At 32.6% G+C, this 19,126-nt stretch overlaps 1 protein-coding gene across 1 annotated transcript; it reads right to left on the bottom strand.

The window, feature by feature from the left end:
• Positions 1–3,183: 3,183 nt before the first annotated feature.
• Positions 3,184–9,045, bottom strand: LOC132600285 (uncharacterized). The gene is made up of 14 exons (XM_060313354.1): positions 8,697–9,045; positions 8,482–8,593; positions 6,561–6,673; positions 6,327–6,449; positions 6,018–6,226; positions 5,081–5,156; positions 4,897–4,983; positions 4,713–4,793; positions 4,420–4,452; positions 4,270–4,323; positions 4,102–4,143; positions 3,758–3,836; positions 3,586–3,656; positions 3,184–3,411 (listed from the first exon to the last, which is right to left on the bottom strand). The coding sequence occupies exons 1-14, from the start codon at positions 8,859–8,861 to the stop codon at positions 3,331–3,333; spliced, it is 1,326 nt and encodes a 441-aa protein (XP_060169337.1). The 5' UTR covers positions 8,862–9,045; the 3' UTR covers positions 3,184–3,330.
• Positions 9,046–19,126: the final 10,081 nt, after the last annotated feature.

Raw genomic sequence — 19,126 nt, 5'->3', positions numbered from 1 at the left:
AGACGTGACTTCACAAGTTAATCGCGATGGCGTTCATCTCCTTCGATTCCTCTCAAAAGAAGAATGTTGGGAATTGCTCCAGTTGAAGATATTCCCAAAAGAAAGTTGTCCGTTAGAAGAACTAATTGAAATTGGATACATAATTGCAGCAAAATGCCAAGGCCATCCTCTTTTTGTTGTTCTAGTTGCTGGACTTCTATCAAAGATAGAAAGATTTAGAGATTGTTGGGAAAAGTTTGAGGTAAATTTGAGTTCAAAACAGTTGATGGACTTAGTAGATATGAGCTATCAGAATTTACATCCACTCAAGTCATCCCACACCTCTAACTAGTCCAATTGAAATTCTTTATCTCCGGATAACGTCCTTTTTGTAGCAATCTGAGACGACTCGCTTCTTTCCCATGAGAACACCATTGATGAGAGTTGTGGAGCTTCATGCCCACCAAATGTTTGATAAAATGTTTCAGTATATCTTTCAATGTATTTCTGTGTATTAACAAACAATATATTTCAGTATATTATTTCGCTATATTTCAATGTATTTATCTTTTTTTTGTGTAAATATAGTGAATGTTCCAAATATAGAGCCGATTTTTACTACACTTTGTTTTCACGACTTTTGTACTTCGCTGTATTTCAATGTATTTCTGCATTTTGTATTTCTAATTTATGAAACAGTTTCTGATATATTTCATTGTATATACGCATACTACAACTTTATATTTCTTAAACAATTAGCCATATTTCATTATATTTCAATGTATATTTTTCAGTGATAAAAGTTGAGAGAGATACGTAAACTTTTATGGAAGAACAACCGTTATGCGTGATTTATGGGAAGGTTTAAATTGAATCCCATAATATTTTTTTTTTAAGATGTTCCATAAATAGGGCTTGATTTTACTCTTCAGTGATTTGTGTGAAATATGATTGATTTAATTTGACTTACTATTTAAAAAGGAAAAGAATATTATGTTCCAAAAATATAGACTATTTTTTCTCTCAGAATTTTTTTTAAAAAATATGTTCCAAAAATAGAATCTAAATTTACTTTAACGTGTTTTGTATTTCTCTGTATTTCGCTATATTTCACTGTATTTCAAAAATGCGAGATACAACTGAAATACAGCCAAAAGTAACTACGAATTGTAAATCTTTAACTTGTAGTTATAACTAGTTAAAAGTTATTAAAAGATAGCTATTTGTGTAAGTTTTACTTTATTTTAAACATAGTGTAATACCTCTGGAAGTGAGACAACAAGAAGTGATGATACTATATCGTAGAAGATATTGCATGGGTTTTCGGAGTTCAGGTCATAATTGGTCCATAATAGGTGCTAATGTACTACAGACTTTTGGGTTGACCTTTGATCTTGATACTTGGTGGCTCACATTTTCACCAGATGCTTGTGAATGAAAAATGTAAAAGGTTGTTGTTATTGTTGCTCAGCAAAAGAAAAAAAAAAGATACTTAAGCCAATGTTTGTGTCAATTCATTACTTGGATGTTGCTCAGCAAAAGAAAAAAAGAAGAAGAAGATACTTAAGCCAATGTATGTGTCAATTCATTACTTGGATGACAGTATCGCACGCTTATGCTCCCTCCGTATCAAATTATTGTCGCTTTTTTATTTTAAACGCCCCCTTAAGAAATATTAATTAGGACGGATATTTGACTAACTTTATCCTTATTTATGTCTGAGTTATAATCTCTCTCCATTAAATGTTTACTCTATTTGTCATCTCCATTAATGACAAAATTCTACTAAAAGTAAAATGGGAAAAAAATAATTAATTGTGTCTTAAACTCCTAAATCGATAAATAATTTGAGAAAATTATTTTTAGTAACCACAACAAATAACTTGAGAAGGAGGAAGTATAAATTGTTGTTCTGTCCGTTTCATTTTAGATGTGAATTAACTGAACACGGGGTTCAAAAAAGAAAGAAACAACTTTTAAAGTTGATGGCTAGTTAGACTCTTCTTCTAAGATTTTCTGAAGTTAATGACATAGCGATTATATTATTAAATTGTTTAAACTTTGACTATTTGTGATAATCTTGTTAATTACTCAACTTTTCCATTAGATGTGTGCAATTTAGAATTTTTTGACCAATCAAAGGTGTAAACATTGAATTTTGAGATCATAAAGGGGTATTAATTAATTATCATCACATAGTGGGATGATTGCTTGGGAATGAGATTCTAAAAACAATCTCTATTGTCAAATATTATAAAGTTAGTGAACACAAGGATCAAAACAAAAAATAATAATTAATATCTTCCTGAATACTTACCAGTTACCATGACACCTTATTTTGATCAAATTTTAAGGCTAAGAGGACATTTAACATGAAAGGGAGGTAGTATCACCTAACAATGATTAAATTAAATCAAAAGCTAAAAGCATCTAACAACTCCAGACTATTGGGTTGACCTTTGATTCCCCAAATCCTACAAGCTTACAACCGGGGTTGGTTTGTGATATTTAAATTTGAAATTTGCTTTCGTTCTTTAATTTATAATGGGCTAGTTAGACCCTTCTTCTTAGTCAATGATTTAGGTTAATACCATGGGGATTATATTAGGGAATTGAGTAGTCGGTCATTTTCCATATATGTATGCCCATATGTGTGCGCGAATTCAGAATTTTCGAACAATCAAAGTTGTAAACGTTGCAAATTGAGATAAAGGGGTATTTATTTACAATTGCATATTGGTATCATGGTATGATTGCTTAATAAAGAGATTAATTCCTCCTTTTACTTTTTCCAAAAGTTTTATTCCCTTATGGAAATATAAAAAGCAGTGGTTGTTGCAAGTTAATTACTCTATGTCTCTATCGATTATTTAAAATGTGCATACGTTGAATTGAACACCACTTGAATAATATTAAATTAAAAATTATATAGAGATGATTACGGGGTTAGTATAGCTAATGAAAATTAAAAAGTGGGCTTGCAGATGGGGTGCGGTTATAAAATTTAAGTGTGTGAAAACAAGCCGCCAATTTATTATTTTTGATTAATTAATTTTTCATCTGAATGCTACTTTTGTGAGTTTATCATAAGTATCTTTGACTAAAACTTAAGAAAGATGACAGAAGTGTATATTTTCGATTATCTTTCTTCCACGTGTGCTTTCAAATATAAGTAGCAAAGAATATTAAAGGTGCCATGACAAATTTATCAAGTAGTATCATTTTGATATTGCAAGACATTAGATGCTTCACAAAAAGTCTCCTACAAAGTACATAATTTGAAAGTTGTGTATAGGATTTTGGATATACAAATTAATATTAGCTTGTTGATCGAATTCTCCTTCTAGCCTCCTAGCAAAGGACGTCCCTGATTTTGTTTCTTGAATTATAGGTACCAAACATTATCATCATGCTCGGAACAATTGCTATCAACTGCACAAAACGTTGAAGGAAATCAATATTAACATTGTGCAATTAATAATGTATTTTTTATATACGGATAATAAAAAATTACAACTATCATATCAACTAAGAGAAGAATAGAGTTTAAATGAACAACAAAGTTAAAGCGTTAATGTATGTTAATCTAATAAGTGTAGTGCTTACCCAAGCAAGGCCGACACAGAACATACTAAAACCAGGATAATTAAACGGAGCTCTCTCAGATAAGAAAAGATCTAGAAATAGAGAGATGAAGAAAATTGTTAGTTTAGTTTGAAAATCTAGGTCAAATTTACACAATACAGTTGAACAACAACTTAATTAATAAATTAATTACCTGTTAAAGGACTAAATATAAATGGAGAGAGAATGTTGGCAAAGGAGCTTATGCCAGAAATGCACCCTTGAGCAATTCCCTATTAGGTTGAAAAAGAAAAAACAATGGCACATTCACTAATATAACAAACGAACTCAAATCCTCCTAAAAAAATCAATACTATATGTGCATTTTAACGTGTTACAGCAGGTTATCTTATTTTTTTATATAACTAATTTCAGCTTTGTATTTAAAAGATGACATGATAGTACTAAAAAATCTTTTTTATTGTCAATATATAGAAGTTATAAACTAGTATACCACAATGATACATATCGCTAATGAAAGGTATATATGTTGATTACCTGCTCGTTTGGTCCAACTTGTTTTGAAACAATGCTTTGTAACTGAATTGGATAAGGCACTTACATTAATATTCAACCATGATAATCATTCAATGAAAAAATTTAAAAAAACAAAAAACAAATTTACAATCTTTTTTTTGTTTGGGAAGTAAATAAGAGAAAACTTACAGCTGGTTTTGCTAAAAAGAGAAACATAGGAAACAAAGCAACTACATAAGGAACCTGAAATCATGAAAAATGTTAAAAAAAAATTAAAGGTGTTAAATTGGGAAATTAATGTGCTAAGACCACAAAGTGTAATTCAAAGCTTTAGCTTACCCAAGCTGCCCATGCAATGCTATCTATTAGCATCTGCAGAATAGTGAAGAAGAAGAAGAAGAAGAAAACCATCACTAATACATACACATAAAAAGGATTAAAGAAATATCAATCAATTAATTACTCCTTAATTTGAAAATTAGTTTGGATCGACTATATAATCCTCTGAGCGTTTGGTATGACATGAGAAGTTCTTTTTCATCAAAAAATATTCTTATTGAAAAATGTAGGAAAATATTTTTCTGAGGAAAAAAAAAGAAAGAGAAACTGCACAAATCTTAGAAGGTACATACATTGCTAAAACCAGCTATGAGCGCCAAGGAAAGTATTGTCTCCTCTCCAATTATAGGAGCCAATCTAGGCACTAAGATCAACTGCACCAAAATTTAACAAGGAAAGACAAATATTATAAAACAATTATAAACTGAGTAAATGAATTAAGTTAATTTTTTCAAAAGAATCTATTTGAATATACACCTGAGAAAATGTTGCTCCGCTGTAGCAAATAAACATTAGAACAGCAAAGTTGTCTTTGTTGTATTGAAATCGACCCCTTAAGAAGTACTACAAAATATTAGAAAATAAACAAATAAATGTTAGTTATGAGGTTGTTAAATTCTAATGCAATTGACACTTTAGAGAGATAGAGATATGTGAGTACCATAAATGGAGTTTGAATTCCACCTTCAGCAAGACCATACAAGAATGAAATAATTGTTGCCAATAAAAGCGTGGTACTGCAAAAAAATAAATAATAGAAAATAGAAAACTAAATGAATCTGAGAGCAGTGCAAAAGTAAATAATACTCTGTTAAATTTGTGCTTAGTTGCGTGTTTATTTCTTTTCTTTCTCAAACTTACTTATAGATAAGTATACTTTGATTTTATTTTATTCCCAATCAACTATACCGACGTTAACTGATTTAGAATTGAGATGCAGTTGATTAATTGATTGATTTTTTAAAGAAGCAAGCAAAAGAACAGACATAATCCATGATGGGCTCCAAGTAATACATGGGCTTAACTATAAATATTGCCCAATTTCCAAGTTGGTATTGGGCTCGAGAGAGATTGGACCCCATGCTTGATAAAACAGCACCCATTTGGCCACTTTTTAACCATATTATCAAAGAAAGAATAGTCATTATTTATGAAATTTTCCCCATATTTGTGAAGAAGATTTTTTCTTTTTCCTTTTTGACTGAAAGAATTTGAACTATTGAAGAGTCTATAGAAAAGGTAGGTACCATCATAAATAAAAGTTATCTTCAAGAGCTTTTATCAATTGTCTCTTTATAGATTCTCATAGGTCCAAAGTTAGGAGATAAAATAAAGATAACCGAATTAATAGCTTACAAGTGTTAATTGAATGAAAACTTAATGACTTTTCAACGACTATAATAATATATCAAAAGTTGGTGCTAAGTGCATCATTATCTTCAATGAATACTGGAAGTCTTATTTTTCAAACAAAAAAAATTGGCACTCTTCCCATGTGTAACATGTTAAATTATTTTACCTACCACATGATTGAATTGCGTAAATAACAAAACTAAAAGCTAGAGTAGGAATTTGTAGGGTAAGGTCACCCATCTTACCTACTCTTGAGCAACCAAATAATATGGTGAAATGGTGGAATATTCTTATGACTCAGCGTTCTCTCCGAAGAGTCACTTTCAGACCTATCACCACCATTGGCTAATATTGGTTTATTGAGAGCATCGTCGTTCTTATTAATGTGACGAGTTGTGTCCTTTAGGAATATTGTCATGTATATTGCCGCGGCTGTTGAAGAAATGGATGACACCTGCATTCCAACAAAGTTTATAACAAATTATAACAAAACTAAGAGCAAAAGTTAATTAGTCATAAATAGAAATAAGAAGATGAATAAGTGAGAGTTGAACCAGAAATATTTGTGCAGTGGAGAGGAAGCGAACAGCAAAGGTAGCACATAAATATGCAGCAGAACCTACACCCGCAACAATTCCAATAGCAGAAGCACGCTTCTCTTCTGACATGCAATCAGCCTGATTTAACAAAAGCGGATTCAAAATTTAGAGTCAATAAAACTCGAGTTAATAAAAAAATCCATAAATTAAGCTAGGATTATTAGGCTTAAATTCAAATTGAAATATTACCGCATAAGCAATGGGAAGGCACTGAATGCCAGTGTCGCTGAGCATGCCAGTGAGGGTCCTTATGACATAGTAGGCATAAAAATAGTTTGTTGTCCTCCTGTATGCCATTATTACTTCAAAAATCGAACAAATTAGGTACTATTGTTTACGTTGTTGTAACTGGAACGCTATGTGGTAACCATAAAGCGAGCATTTTCTCAAAGGCAAAATCAGATTTTCCACGGTTGGACGCAGTGGCGGAGCTAAAAAATTTGTTGAGGATGTTTGAATTTAGGGATAAGGCACTATTACCCCTTGAACTATACCCGAAGTTGCTACGACACACCTTACCTTTCCCTGAGTCTTATTACCCCCTAAACTTATTTAAAATCTAATATTTATCCCCCTAAGCACTGACGTGGCAAGGAGAGTTTGTTTAACATAAAAAATCGGAAAACTTAAATTTTTTCTTAAACATCTGTATCTTCTTAAAATATGAAAAACTGAATTATTTTTTTAAAAAAATGAAAAATCCGTTTTTTTAGAAAATAAATCTGGAAAATTGAGTCCTCTTATTAAAAAATTTGAACATTTTTTAAATCTGGAAAACTGATTATTTTTTTCTATATATGAAAATAAATCTATTTTTCCAAATTTAGTTTTAAAAAACCGATTTTCCACATTTAAAAAAAATAATTACTTTTTCCAAAATTTTATAAAAATTCAGTTTTTTCACATTTGACAAAAAAAACACTTTTTCCGGGTTTTATTTGAAAAATAAAAGTGTCCTAAGAAAATGAAATCATGAAAATCAAGATTTTTAATGAAATCTTAAAAAAATAATCAAGTTTTCCATATTTTTAACAAATCCATTTTTCCATATTTTAAAAAAATTCATGTTTTCAATTTATTTTTTTGTTTAAAATAATCAAATTTTCAATTTTTTTTTAAAAAGGGGTTTAAAAATCTTTTTTTCTCTTAAAATTCAGTTTTTAAATTTTTTTAGTCCACGTTTTCAATTTTTTTTAAAAAAAATCAAATTTGAATTTTTTTAAAAAAAACAGGTTTTAAAAATCATTTTTTTTAAAGAAAATTCAGTTTTTAAAAATAAAATGAAAATTGACACGTAAGCTGAAAAAAAAGAAAAAGAAAACAAATAAATACACATGTGGCAAGGAGAGTGTATACCACACTCCCATATGAGAGTGGGCATCAGTATTTAAGGGGGTAAATATTCTGTTTTAAATAAGTTTAGAGGGGTAATATGACCCAGGGGAAAGTAAGGTGTATCGTAGCAACTTCGAGTATAGTTCAGGGAGGTAATAGTGTCTTATCTCTTGAATTTACATAATATATATATATATATATATATATTAAGATTGTTCAATATGTAATATATATCTGTAATATGTAATAACTGGTAAAAAAATTCGGCATTTGTCAAGGATGTTCTATATATATATATATATAATATGATGTTCGATACGTAATATATATGTGATATGTAATAATTGGTAAAAAAATTCGGCGGGTGTTTGTTGAACACCCATGCTGGGCTGTCGCTCTGCCACTGGTTGTACATCAATAAGACTGTTAAGTTTTTTGCAGAATATAAAATTTTCGATCGTGTAATAGGAAGTTCCTAAAAAGAATTATCAGAATATTTTGTTTGTTGAAAAATGTACTGGTAATATATTTTGATAGACTCTAGCCATCGAAAAATGTTTCCGATGGGCTGCTGTCCAAATATTCCAAAATTCACCTTCTCATCGTACCCAAGAAACAATCGATTTTTTTTTTCCCTATAATATAATGTTTTATCAACCAATTGCATTCTGACAGCTCTATCGCAGTCATAGATACATTGCAGTGAGATTTTTCGTTTAATTACAAATTCCAGTGGTGATACTCATGAGTTGCATGCTAAGAAGACAAGATTTACCTGAAGGAAAAATCAAAGCAGTAACGGGAATTGTGAGCAAAGCTTTCCTTCCATATACATCAGATAGCTTTCCAAGCAATGGCATCAACAACATTGATCCCAATCCCATAATCTGCAATCATCTAATTAACGAATTAATATCGAAAACAAAGATAACTCAGATATTTTTTTTATAAAAAATAGAAGAATTGGTGTGAATCGATTCATTTACTTACGGCTTGCTGGAAACCAGAAAGATAAATGGCAAGAGAGCACTTGTCTTGAGAAGGACAAAGTGCATCCATAGTAATATCAGTCATTGCTGGAGTCACCACATTTAACGCAAAATTTGAGAGAAACACTGTCACAAATAAGTGTTTCAAACTGCTAAGCTTGTCCATATTATGCTTTGTTTTTCACTCTGCTTTGCTCCTCCTTCAAGTGATCACCTACCTTTCTTATAAATTGAATTGAGAGCTGTTGTAGCTGCATATTCAACAAACATTTTCTATGTAGTTAGGGAATTGATGATTTTTTTCTTCATTTTTTTTTTGAAGAGTTGACAATTTGTTTGTCTTATTGGTATGGTTGGTGAAAAAGAGAAAGGGATTAAGACAACTTCAAAGGGCATAGCCTTATCCTAATGACAATTATACACTCAAATCTCTCTATAATGGCAGCGTTTGTCCGAGAATTTCATGGTTGCTATAGTGAGGTGCTGTTATGTATGTATACTGACATTTCATGTTCAGATCTCATTTAGCTGTTATAAACAAAAATACGCAAAAAAAACTATTTTTTTGTATCTTTTATGTTATAAATGAAAAGAAATGCTTGTTAATTTTAAAATCTTAATTGATTTTCATAGTTCATTAATTAAAAATTAAAAAGACTAATAAATTACTCATAAATTCATAACTAGTTGTACCATACCGATAAAAGATTATAATCTAAGGAACGCATGCATTTGAAATTAATTAAAAGTTTCAATATTTAAAGTTTGATGTAAGAATTCTACAATTGTCGGTTGTTTCGTAATTTTCAGTCTCTTTATGATAATATAATGCTTGAACTGACTTAGATTTTTACTTTCAGCAAAAGAGAATTCCATAGCTTTTCATTGAAGGTTGTCAAAGAGCTTCTTTTTTTTTATCAAGCAATAATAGTACTAAAATATATCCAAATAGCCAAATTGAGATTTTTCTGAAAGCAGAAATAAAAATATACATAGAGCGTTGGCTTTGGTCTAAGAGCTTAGCCATTGCCTCTTCTATCTCACCTCAAGTATCAGTAGGTTGAGGCTCTTCATCACCATTTTCATTGTCACCTTCTGCATCCGTATCTCTTGTTCTTTCACTCCAATGACTCGTGCAATAATCTCTTCATCACTGTAAGTTTTAAGGATTGGAAGTGTTGCGTCAAACTCCATTTAAGTGGTAGCATCCTTTGCTTGATTGGTTTTATGAGATGGGATTTTGGGCTACAGTTTTTTTCTTTTAGATTTCGTACTTGAAATTTACTATGTGCATGACATTAATGATGATTACCATAAATATTTTAATATCTTGTATACATAATACATTCTTATAAATTATTATGACACAATATTTGAGTATGGCCATTATAGAGAGGTAATTTTACAAAGAGTGTGTCGCTATAATGAATGTCACAGCTGTTATAGAGAAGTAAAATATAACATGAAAAATCGGTTCCGGAGAAAATTAAGCTGTTATACTGAAATGATGTTATAACGAATGACAATTATAGAGAGGTTTGACTGTAGATTGATGCACTGGCGTTGTGACGGAGCCAAGATTTTCACTAACGAGATCTAAAATATAAAAAGTAAACATACAAAAAAGCTCATATTAATCTACATAAAAAATAATTTTAGCCTTATATATAGAGTGTATACGTTATATGAAGGGTATTTGGATGACCCCTTCGGATAGTATCTTTTGATATACTACCAACCTCTAGCTAACACGGTTGTTACTACTTATACATGGACGAATTAGGTCATGTTATGCACTATGAGGGACCCTTTTAAACTGTCGATCATTAGTTTGACTAGAATAATATATTGGATTATTCTGCATATTTACTTTCTTCATTTGCTTTTAAATTTGATTATTGGCGAAGTAAGTACTTCCTATCGAATCATATTAGTTCCATTATTTTTTTTATCGAGTCGTACTAATTAATTGTATCATACTTTCTCAGAATAATTTTAACGTCGGAACTAATTTTTGAAAGGTACACTTGCATGTGTATCTAATGTTTTCTTGACTGAAAATGGAAAAGATACCCGAATATGTCAAGCTAAATATTGACGGTGGGGAGTATGAAAGAAAAAAGAATATGCATGAAAGCTAAAGCTATGATTAGATACAGACATCTCGATTGTCAAGAAGTTACATTCGAACTCTTATCTAATTATATGACTTGAATTTTTAAGTTTTCATTTTTTTCCTTTTGCTAACCATGTAAAAAAGAAATAAGACATGATGTAAAACCAATTTAGAAAGGAAGAGTATTTTGCGCGTAAACAAAACGCTCACTATTTATTTTTCGGCTTTACTTTAAAAAATAGTCATTATCGTAGATTTTCAAATTCCACGAGAGAAACCATAGGACAATATCCTAAAATTTCACCTATGAAATTTGAAACAGCATGATTGACTATCTTTCAATTAGGATCTGAAAAGTGGCTATTTGTGAATTCACCCTATTTCCCACATTCCTTGTTTAGAAATGTAAAAGCCCAGGCCATTCCTTGGGTTTGGATTCTTGGGTTTTTTCAAACAATTTTTGCGCAGGTTTCCCTACAAAGGCATTGGTCTTTAATTTTTGGCCCTCAAATTGTTGGTCTTTAATTTTTGTCATTCGCTTAAAAAAGTGATAAAAAAATATCCTGAGTTTTCGGGTTCGAACTCCCGCTCAATGAAAAAAATAAAAAAAAACGCAAGATAAAGGTTGGATTCTCAAGGTCGAGTTTCATGGAAACTCTACCTTATAGATAGAGTTGCTACCTTAAGGCAAACTCTGTCTTATAAGGAAGAGTTTGCAGACAAACTCTGTCTTGCGTTTTTTTTTTTTTTAATTTTTGACTGAGGGAGGGTTTGAACTCGGAACCCAGTAATTTTAGGCGAAGGACAAAATTAACGACCAGCAATTTGAGGGACAAAAATTAAACACCATCCCCAAATATGGACAATCATGCAAATTGGCCATTTTTCATCTTTTCTTGGACCATGGACAGTGGCTCCTTGGGCTCTCCAATTCTTTCTTTCTTCATAAAATTGCACGGTTTGTCCTTCAAAATGGGCTGGTCTTTAAGATGTTTGTTCCTCAAAATCGAGATATAAGTTCTTTAAGGGCGCGAGACATAATTTGAGGAATATTATGATCCGAAAATAAAAACTTATGTCCCACGAAAAAGTTATTTGAATTGAGGGACAGAAATTAAAGACCAGCACAAAAGAGGGATAGTAGTGCAAATGACCCTTCTTTCTTGCACTAGATTATCAGTTACCAGTTCAGTAAAACTCAATAACTTTGATCAACTGTATTTGTATTAAAAATAATTATTTTATATATATATAAATAATTTATTCAAAACTCAGTAAGAAGCCTTTTTTGGATCCCAAAATCAATAGATTCAAAATTCTGAATCCACCTCGCACTCTTAGTTTGTGTAGGATTCCTACATATAATCTGGCTGGATCCTGAACTCATAATTTCTGATAGTATTGGTCAATGGAAGACTCTGAACTTTCTTTCAGTTACACTTAGAGCCTGTTTGAATGGGCTTAAAAAAACAGTTAATAAGTTGAAAACAACTTCTTTTTTTGGGGTGCTATTTAAATTTTGCCCCTCATATTTATGGTCTTTAAATTTTGACCTTCGGCTAAAACCCATAGGTTCCGGGTTCGAACCCCCGCTCAATCAAAAATTTAAAAAGTTTTGCAAAGTAGAGTTTAAATTTCGCTATACCCCCTCCGGCAGACTTTTAGTCATGTTTAACTAAAAGTCTGCCGGAGGGGGCAGACTTTGCCTTGAAGCATATATACGTATTTTTTTTTAACTTTTTAAGGTAAACTTTTAGTAATGCCTTAACTAAAAGTGTGTCCCATAAAACATAACTAATAGTATGCCCCATAAGATGTAAGTTTTCCTTAAGGCATAACTAAAGTTTGCCTTATAAGGCAAAGTTTAAATTTTGCTATGCCCCCTCCGGCAGACTTTTAGTTGTGTTTAACTAGAAGTCTGCCGGAGGGGGCAGACTTTTAGTTGTGTTTAACTAAAAGTCTGCCCCCTCCGGCAGACTTTGCCTTGAAGCATATATATATATATATATTTTACTTTTCAAGGTAAACTTTTAGTTATGCCTTAATTAAAAAGTTTGCCCCAAAGACATAACTAAAAGTATGTCCATAAGGCGGAACTTTTCCTTAAGGCATAACTTAAACTTTGTCTTATAAGGCAAAGTCTATGCCTTAAGAAAAGTTCTTGCCTTATAGGGCATAATTTGTTATGCCTTAACTAAAATTCTGCCGCATAAGGCATAACTAAACTATGTCTTAGGAAAAATTCTGCCTTATGGGGCAGACTTTTAGTTATGCCGGATCCGGCATAACTTTAGCTTTTCCTTAAAGATTGTATGCTGGATCCAGCATACACTCCCCCAGTCCTGCCTGGCGAAATTATTTTTTTATTTTATGTCTGAGCGGGGGTTCGAACCCAGAACTTCATGTATTCGCCACCTTTCCAAGCAAAGGGCAAAACTTAAAGACCACAAATATGAGGAGCAAAATTTAAAGACCACAAATTTGAAGGGCAAAATTTAAAGACCACCCCAAAAGAAGGGCAATCCGCGCAAAAAAATGAAATAGCTTATAAGCTGCTTTAGATAGGTTAAGCCAAACGGGCCTAATTATTTTTTTTGGACTTATTTTAAGCACAAAATGGCTTATAAGCTCGCCAGCCAAACACTCAAAAAAACTGAAAACAACTTATAAGTCAATCCAAACGGGCTCTTACACGCATAAGTTCCTTTCACATTTACTTACTGAAGCATGTCCAGAATTCTGAATGTTCCTTTTATTTAACTCATGAACAAGGTAAACTAAATTATGGTAACAAATTGCTTTCTTTGTTGAAATTCATTTGACTCTTTTTTTTTCTTCAATTCACTACATTCTTATTTTGTCATTTACATAATTTACTGCAGAATCTATGTTCATTTTGACCAAAAAAAAAACATAAAGAAGGACAGTTCGACACAAAGCATTCTGTGCCAGCAGGATCCGGGACAAGAACAAATTATTGCTCCTAAACTGGATGGGTGTGACTGGTCTTATGGTGCTAAATTGCTTTTTCAATGCCTTTTTCTATGATCATGATTGCTAGTTCTTTTAACAATTAGCATATGATCATTAATATAGTAATAATACCAATATCAACAGTTTATTGACAGTAATTGTACCATTTATTTCATTTCAGTTTACAATTTGGGAGCCGGCAATTTGAATCTGAGGCTTCCTCGATTACTTTTTCTTTCCTTGTTAGCTGATTTTGCAATAATAGCATAATGATAAATTATAATGATGATATAGATTGGTGCGTTAACTTCATATTGTTTTTCGTTTTTACCTAAAATTTTCTTTGTACTGCCCGGCAACTTTCGTCGAGACCATCAGGATAAAGACGAAAATAATACAAAAGCATCATAAAATTACCTTATTTTATAGTGAAAAAAAGGAAAAGGTAGGAATAAGAAAAGATAGTGGATCTACTTTACAATTTTGCTTGAAAAGTTAACAAAGTATATTAAGTGTAATTTTTACAGTTGTCAGTTTTCTTTGTCAGATCAGATACATTTGTTTTTCCGTGGAATATTCAAGGCGGAATTTTATTATTTTGTTTGTCACCAAGTAATTGTCATATCTTCCTTTCAGGTAGTCTATTTTTCATAAATTGATACTTTTGATGCATTCTAAATATCACAAAATATTCAACAGCACAAGCAAGTTGACAAAAGAGGATTAGCGTGTAACACCCCGTATCTTAAAATAAAGGTTAGACTTGTATCGTTAGAGTTTCAGAGAAAATTTGAAGGTTTGAACGTTTTGCGAAAGTGGCTGAGGGCCTACTTGGGGCAACCATAATATCTTGATTCATTGGGAATTTGGAAAAGGTTCCTTAATGAAAGTTGTAGTACATAGAAATGCCTTTCCAGACATATAAGGATCAGGTCAATCGGAGTCCAGATCAAGGAGATACGATCGTCTCAAAATGGCTAATAGAGGAGTGCTCAGATTCGATAGAATCGGCTAAGTTTTCGGTAGGTCTGCCTTCCAGCCCGATTTAGTAAAAATCTGTTAAGAATTTTAGAAAATGTAAAACATGAAAGTTGTATCCCTTTGAAATAGCTTTCCAACGGTATATTGTGAAACCCGAACGGAGCTCTATGCTAGAAGTTATGCCCATTTTACTGAACGCTGTCGACTGAGTGTAAAAGTGACAGGGGAGTTCGCTGAGCTCGCCCCAAAGAGAGGCAAGGGCTCGCCTTGGACCGCGCTCAGCGAGGTAGGGGTCCAAAAGTGGGAAAAATTCAAGAAAATCGTCTAAGTGTAAAATGGACAAGGGAGCTCGCCGAGCTCGCCCCAAAGCGAGGCAAGGGCAAGCCATAGACCGTGCTCAGCGAGCCTGGGGGTCCAAAATTCCCCATGCTATAAATTCAAAACTTAACTGGAAATTTCAGTTATTAGACATTACAACTTCGTTCTAAAGCCCTAAGCAGCCGTTTTCCTCTTCTCCTCATCCTCTCACGTCAAGGTAAGATCGCTCTAACGATTCCTAAGTAATTCCAACAATTATGCATGATTAGTAACATGATTCTTCAACCAAAACATGGGATTTCCAAGGTAACCAAGTGATTCAAAGCTAGAGTTTTGGCGTTCTACGTTAGAAAAGCAGTTTAGTTCGTTGGATTGGAGCGATTACAGGTATGTGAGGCTAACTATCTATGTTAGGGTACATTTATGATTCTCCCTACGCCTCATTCTACATGATTATCAGTAATTTAACTCAGAATACAGTTTAGCCCTAGTTTCTTGAATAGTTGTAGAATTGCTATCTTCTAGGGTTATAGTTTCATAATTCGTTCATGGTAATCACTTTGAATATCATGAACTCAATACGTAATCATTATAGACTTGTGTATTGACATCACATGAGTCTCAGCTAGTATATAATCAGTTGTTTGTTTAAGTTCCATAATCAGAAACAGTTATCATACTATCAGCTATAGCCAGTCTCAGTCTTGTAAATTGTTTAATGTTAAACACCTGTATCTGTATTTTTGGGCCCTAGGCCACTGTTTATGCATACGTATTGCTTGGGCCTGCGGCCACAGTTTTTGTGCACATTATATGGACCCTAGGCCACAGTTTATATTTACAGTTATACAGGTGATTCTTCATTCAGGACGGGGAGTACTTCAGATTTCATTCAGGACGGGGAGTACTTCAGATTCTTACTTTCCTGTTTAGTTCAGTTTCAGTTTCAATTTTAGTACTAGTATTTCTTCTTTCAGTTGCATTACATACCATTACAATTCAAATGTGTTAATGTCCCTTTTTATTGCTTGGGGGCCTGCATCTCTTGATGCAAGCAACAATATATATGTTGACGATCCAGCTAGCTAGGACAGCTCGTATCAGCTGCTTGGTGAGCCCCAGTTCCTCCGGGGCGTTATCCTGCTTTTAGTCTTTCCTGTTTTAGACAGTAGCTTTTCGTATTATTTAGAGGCTTCATAGACATAGTCCAGTCAGTCAGATATTAAAAGACTTTGAAATGCTAGCCTTGTTGGCATTTATTTAAGATGTTTTTAACTTAAGTCAGTAATTTCGCATTTAATACATTGCAGTGAGACTTTTAGTAGATCATCGTGTGTTAATCTTATTTCCTTATTATTGCATGTTTTTACAATTTTGCTTGAAAAGTTAACAAAGTATATGAAGTGTAACTTTTACAGTTGTCAGTTTTCTTAGAGCCCATTTGGATTAGCTGAAAAAAATTGGCTTTAAAGCATAAGTGTTGCAAGTTATTTTATAAACAAGCAGTTACGTGTTTGGATAAAAGTGCTTAAAGGGTTTTTAGAAGTAAGGGTATTATTGGAATTAACAGAAAATATAAGGGATAAAAGGGTAAAGTTGTTAGTCAAACCAAAATGTTTTTTAAGCCAAAAAAAAAAAGTTGGGGTTAAGCAACTTCTTGATTTTGGCTTATTTTAAGCACTTTTTAACTTAATTTAAGTTGTTTTCTATTTTTGTCAAACACCCAAATAAGTTTAAAATGGCTTATAAGCTGGTTGACCAACTTACACACCAATCCAAATTGGCTCTTAGCCAGATTAGATACATTTGTTTTTCCTTGGAATATTCGGGCGGAATTTTATTATTTTGTATGTCACCAAGTAATTGTCATATCTTCCTTTTAGGTAGTCTATTTTTCATATATTGATACTTTTTATGCATTCTAAATATCACAAAATATCCAATAGCACAAGCAAGTTGAACGAAGAAGACGAGCGCTTCTACTTCTCCACCGAAGAGTTGTTTTAGCGAGAAGCAAAGGATGTCGTGAACGATAGAAGGTCACGGAGAATTGGCCTACTCATAGAGTGATTCTATGATCAATACACGATATAGACTATCTCATTCTTTATTCTATTATGTTTCTAGAAAAAACAAAAGATGACTCAACTCTTAGCTGAGTTGTGTTAAAAAAATTAATATGATATCTCAAAAAGAATTCTTATCTAAATTCATCCCCTAAATGCCATTCAAATGGGTCTTTATTTCATTCATATTTTAAAGACATTCAATAGTAATTGTAAAAAGACAATTACTAAAGAGCCTTATTGTTTTATGCGTTAGTTGGCCATTACTACATATAATTAGCCATTATCATCAATTGTCCATTATCATCAATTGTAACAGACAAATTGATTAGTATTGAATAGCCTTGATAATTTCTGAACGTTATCAGTTGCTAGCCTTGTCCAAATTCCTTGGCTATATATGTCTACTACTTGCTGGAGGCTCGGGCTTACTCAAAATATAAAAATAACAATTTTTGGACTGGTCTTTAGTCTTTAATTTTACCCCCCTACTTCTCATTTAATGAAAATTTGTGGGTCAAAGTACTCTTATTCGTTGTTCTACAAAATCAGAGATTTTGGGTTCGATCCCCAACAGAGTCGGAAAAAAAAAATTGCAAGGCAAAGTTTCGAGCAAGTTACATAAAAACTTTGTCTTGTCCAACATAAGTTCTGTAGAAATGAATTTATCCAGCATAAGTGTTGTAGTAACTAATTCGCTCGACATAGGTTTATAGAAACTTTGCCTTGTCCGGCATAAGTTCTGCAGAATAAAGTTATGCTGGATATACAATGAAAAGGCTTGAATCCTTCTTAGAGTATGGCTGCAACTTTAAAAAATAAAAAATAAACGGTCCATGAAAATGTAGAACTTATGGAGATTGGGCAAACAATATGTGCATGTAGTAGAATAATATGTGGGACCCTTAGCAAACTTTTGGAAAGAATCCAAGAACATTTATCAATTGTTTGTTCTCCTCTAACACCACTTTTGTTGCATTTGGAGTATAAATGCCATCAAACTTTCAAAAATTTACCAAAACATGGAGTACATGGTAGCTATGCAAATAAAGGTCAGAATAAGGGCAAAAATGAAAGTTCTAAAGATGTGAGGACTATAAAACTCATGGATCCTCACTTATATATAGTTATAACATATCTTTCCATTGTTGGGAGATACAAAACCACAAATCAAGAGAAATTCTTCTTCCATATTATATTGTGTTGGGTTTACGTTAAGATATATCTTTGTTAGATTCTAGCTCCTAATTCTGTACTAGAAGAGCTTGTTGAATCTTGAGGGATACACTTACACCGGGTGAAATATCCTTAAGGACAATGTCATTGGTCATGCCTCAAGCTTTCAAGAATTCAGTACAGTGTTCGTAATCAAGTATTTTTTGTAAGATTTCTAACAAGTTGTTGGTGGGATGATGTGCCGGGCATTTATGGCACATTCGAGGCCTTTTTACGAGAAGTTTTACTTGTTTTTAATCATGTCGGTGTCTATTTAATATGTTTTTAGCGTTTTTCAGGTAACGGAACAGATTCAAAATGAAAACAGTTGAAAGTGCAGAAGTGGTCGTAAACTCAGTTTACGACCAGTATTCTTAAACACGGGCCGTATTCCATGGGCGTATTAAAGAATAAGAAGAACCAGAAAGACAGGCTGAGGAAATGGTGATTTACGAACAACTTTTACGGATCGTATTCTACTTTAAGGTCCGTATTTCAAAGCGTATGTAACCATTCGAGCATCTGGTAGAAAGTCAAAGTCTTGGAAGTTGAAAGACGACCGGGCAGCTTACGGACCGTAAACCAATTTACGGTCCGTATCTCAAGAGATTAAAGTTGCTCAAAACTGGAAGGAAGACCTGGTCGTAAACTGGTTTACGGTCCGTATTTCACTTTACGGACCGTATTTCGTATCGACGGGGACCAAAGTGCAAATCTGCAACTTTCACGTTTTCAAAACCTATAAATAGTCATTGTAGGGTT

The sequence above is a fragment of the Lycium barbarum genome, chromosome 6, assembly GCF_019175385.1.
Source record: "Lycium barbarum isolate Lr01 chromosome 6, ASM1917538v2, whole genome shotgun sequence".
Lineage (NCBI taxonomy): Eukaryota > Viridiplantae > Streptophyta > Magnoliopsida > Solanales > Solanaceae > Lycium > Lycium barbarum.
Note: the sequence above shows the minus strand (reverse complement) of the source record. Positions and strands in the feature narration are given on the sequence as shown.